The sequence below is a fragment of the Camellia sinensis genome, chromosome 8, assembly GCF_055761805.1.
Source record: "Camellia sinensis isolate YWXY chromosome 8, ASM5576180v1, whole genome shotgun sequence".
NCBI classification, from domain to species: Eukaryota; Viridiplantae; Streptophyta; class Magnoliopsida; order Ericales; family Theaceae; genus Camellia; species Camellia sinensis.
This window is the reverse complement of record NC_138968.1, coordinates 199372274-199376293: the sequence shown is the minus strand read 5'-3', so window position 1 is coordinate 199376293 and position 4020 is coordinate 199372274. Positions and strand designations below refer to the sequence as shown.

At 50.5% G+C, this 4020-nt stretch overlaps 1 protein-coding gene across 1 annotated transcript; it reads left to right on the top strand.

Moving 5' to 3' along the window:
* Nucleotides 1-1941: 1941 nt before the first annotated feature.
* Nucleotides 1942-2925, top strand: LOC145796787 (uncharacterized). The gene is made up of 2 exons (XM_082881927.1): nt 1942-2137; nt 2346-2925. Exons 1-2 carry the CDS (start codon nt 2015-2017, stop codon nt 2781-2783), a joined length of 561 nt encoding a protein of 186 aa, XP_082738053.1. The 5' UTR covers nt 1942-2014; the 3' UTR covers nt 2784-2925.
* The last annotated feature ends 1095 nt before the right edge of the window (nt 2926-4020 follow it).

Here is a 4020-nt window from a genome sequence, read left to right as displayed (position 1 = left end):
CCCACGCTAGTTGAAATTTGAACACGCAGCCCAAACTTTAAATTTTCTGAACACGCAGCCCAGATTAATTTGCATGTAGCTTATTTCACTTCATCGGCATACAACCCATTTCATTCCATTGGCACGCAGCCCATTTCATCTCATTGGCACACAGCCCAGTTCATCTCATTGGCACACAGCCCATTTCATCTCATTGGCACACATCCCATTCATCTCATTGGCACACAGCCCATTTCATCTCATTGGCACACAGCCCATTTCATCTCATTGGCACACAGCCCATTCATCTCATTATTGACACATGTATTCATTCTGAAAGCAGGTTGGTTCCCGCAGTGTGCGGGGGTATGGTTCCACCATCGCGCGGGACTGGTACGCTGAGCTCCCGGAGGGTGTCCGAGATTTGGTAGATTTGGCAGGATTCGGGCCCTTCTGCGTCGGGTTGTCACGTTGTCCTGCCAGGAGGACACTGATGGCAGCCTTGGTAGAGAGATGGTGGGACACCACCAACTCCTTTCATTTCTCTGCTACCGGGGACATGACCATGACGCCTCTAGACTTCGCTGTGTTGACTGGCTTAGACATAGGAGGTTGGTCCATCCCTTATGATGAGGATATGGGTGAGTGGGAGGCCGTTTGGATGTATCTATTGGGGGCTCGCCCGCCTATTGACAGGGTTTCTGGGAGAGTCCGATACACTTGGTTCTCTTCCCACTTCCGGCGGGCGGAGATGGTGCCTGAGACTCCCGAGGAGACAGAGCAGTATGCCCGTGGTTTCCTTATGTTCCTCTTCGGGACTACCCTGTTCACCGATAGAGGGAACAGAGTCGGGCTATACCTGCTGAGCGCTCTGGTTGACCTATCACAGGTCCATCGATATGACTGGGGTGGCGCCGGCCTGGCTACCCTTTACTTTTATATGAGCGCGACCTCCCGCGGGCGGGGCGATTTACTTGGCGGCTACTGGAGAGCCTGGGAGGTACTTTTCTGTCCTCTTGATTTACATTTCTGCTTTTCATTATTTGTACATTGCACTCACAGCGCACTTTTACAGTCTGTATTTTGCTCTCAGCATTTCGTACTTACATTCTGCACTGTTTTTCTCAACTATGGGTCTATGTATACTTCCCAGCATTAGCCCCAGAGTTGGAGGTGGCAGGGGTTCCCATGACCCCATACTCACTGGTGTTTGAGGGCCCGCACCGGCCGAGACCTCGAGAGACCCTCTTTTACCTGCGACAGTACTTTGACACTGTGCGACATTCAGAGGTACCTCAAAACTTTCAGTTCCTTTCATTTTCATCTTTGATTTGCTCTGTATATTCCCGATTTCTGATTGGTTTATGCATTTATCATCCGCAGATCTCATGGCAGCCTTGGGCGTCTCTGGGTGATGGTCTCCGACTTCAGTATACCGGAGGGTCGGACATCTCCCAGTATAGGGTCCTGCTTGAAGGGCCGGTTGGCAGGGCATGGTTCCTGGGGGAACGCTTTCTGCGCCAGGTATGAGGGTATCTTTCTCAGGATCCTCCCGCAGTGCCCCCAGTCAGCATGCAGACTGCTGACAGGCTCTCTTACTCGGAGGTAGTCGGCGCTATGCTGGGTAGCGATGCTTTGTTAAATCTTGAGGAGGGGGACTACGCCACTTACCGTCACATATATTTGATGCCTCCATTGACGGGAGCTCGTATCCCGATGATGAGGCCTGCCGGTATGTCATCCTCGGGCCAGGCCCGGGCTCGGGCTGCAGACGCCCCTTCTACCAGTAGGGCTGGTACATCTAGAGGTGGGAGTAGACCGGTTCCTCCGATTCCGTCGACTTTTCCTCATCCTGGATGGCCAGATATGCCGACTGAGTTGATGGCGTGGCAGTATGGGGCTATCTCTCCGACCCCGATCCCGCTAGAGCTTCCGATGCCCAGTGATCGATACGTCATTGATCCTGACTCACCGCTGGTATGCTCCACTGTTTTTCATTCATCATTCAGATGTTTAGACATTCTTTTGTTCACTGATGATTATGAGCTCATATTTGCAGCCATCGCGAGGGTACATGGAGGAGGTGGTTGGACTGGTGGCCACACTCGAGGGCATGGTCCTGCGTAGGGAGGCACAGTTGTCTGTCGCGGGCATTCAGGTACCCTTCAGTTTTCTGGCATTTATCATACTTCTGATAACATGCTGATTTCTACTGCATCGATAGACTACTTGTGTAGAGCACATCTGACACATACCCCGCTTGCACACTGTATTTACATGCACCCACTTCACGTAGCCTTTGCTTGTAACTGCATTTGATGTATATGTTTGGACTGATGTATTTGAATTGAACTCTTTGTTTTTAGATGCCTTCATGGTCCGGTCAGCCGCAGGCCAGGCCACCTGGGCCTCCTTGGGGAGCTGGGTCATCTGGACCTTTTCAGGGAGTTGGGTCACCCGGGCCTTTTCAGGGGGCTGGGCCATCCCGGCCTTCCCGAGGAGCCGGGCCATCTAGACCTTTTCGAGGAGCTCGGGGAGGGTCTGTCCGCAGACGCAGGACTCACGTTGTAGAGGTGGAGCCTGATGAGGAGGAGGAGGATGCTGAGGAGGAGGAGGAGGCTACCGACCGTCAGTCAGAGACATCTGCTGAGGAGGGGGGCTCCGGTTTTGGTTCGGGGAACAGAGGTGAGGCTGAGGGGGATCCTGAGGATGACAGCTCTGACTCAGATGATGATGATGGTGCAGAGGTTGTCCCGCAGAAGAGGATGAGGAGTGCTTCTCGTTCCCGTTCCCGAGGACTTTGATGCTGTTGTTTCCTGCTTTATTTTTCTTTTTGCTAGTAGTTTGTAGCACTTTGCACATTGTTAGGCAGTTTTATTTTTTGTAAAACTTGTACCTTTGTTCGTTGTAAAGCATGATGGAATGAAATAGCTTTTGAAAAGGTGTTTGTATTTTAAACTTTTAGCATCGTATCGCATCATTTATTTTGCACAAGAATGAAATTGAATGGGAATGTGCATTGTGTAATCACCAAGTCAGGTAGTGAACCGACGCAACAAACTAAGCAACTCAACTTACTAAGATATAGCAGGACCTTAGGAAGTTTACAACTCGATAAGCAAAATGCAACAACGTTGACAACGCAAATAAACAAGACTTTAAACGAAGATTGTTTTAGACAGAGAACAATGACTCGAAAACACGAAACACGTCCGCTCGACAAACAACTCGATAAGCAAAACAACAACTCGATAATCAAAACAACAACTCAATAAACAAAACTCAGTAACAACAGAGTGTACTTCTGATGATCTGGGCACCGGAACGCATCCGAAACGGAGGGAGATGAAGGCCTTTGACTCTCCCGTTGCATGGAAATGCTTGGAACTCTCCCTCGAAGGGTAAAACAGGGCCAAGGAGATACACTGCAGCATTGCCGGCCATCCCTGGGAGCCGGCCGGCCATTTTTTGTGGAGAGAGACAGCTGGCCGGCCATTTCTGAAAAAAGTAAATGGCTGGCCAGCCAGAAAAGGTGGCCGGCCGGCCACTCAGTCCTGCAGCCACCTGGTTTTTGACATGTGTCCCCGTGAATAGTGTTTTTCCTTCTATAAAAGCCTCAACTTCGGGAACATTCATTTCATCTTAGTTTTAGACAAAGATGGAGGCGTTTCTCGCAGAAAATATCACATCTTGGATCTCTTCTCTAGATGGCTCGGAAAAGCTGAATTTCCGGGGTTTCGGCTTGAATGCACTATTCACGCTGAGCCGTACTTCGCTACAACTTCCTTTTCTCCATGCCGCGGCAAGGTTCTGGAATCCAGTGACGCACGTTTTTAGCTTCGGCGGCCAAGAGGTATGTCCCACTTTCGAAGATTTTCAGGTTTTGATGGAGTCTGAATGCTCTGAAGTGATCTTGCCCCGGCTCCGTTTTGGCCATGCTCAGGCTTTAGGGCGGATGTGTGGGCTTACGGCGCATGACGCTCGATCTCTGATCTGCAGTGGGGAACTGGACATCCTCGGTTTGATCCATCGTTTTTCCGA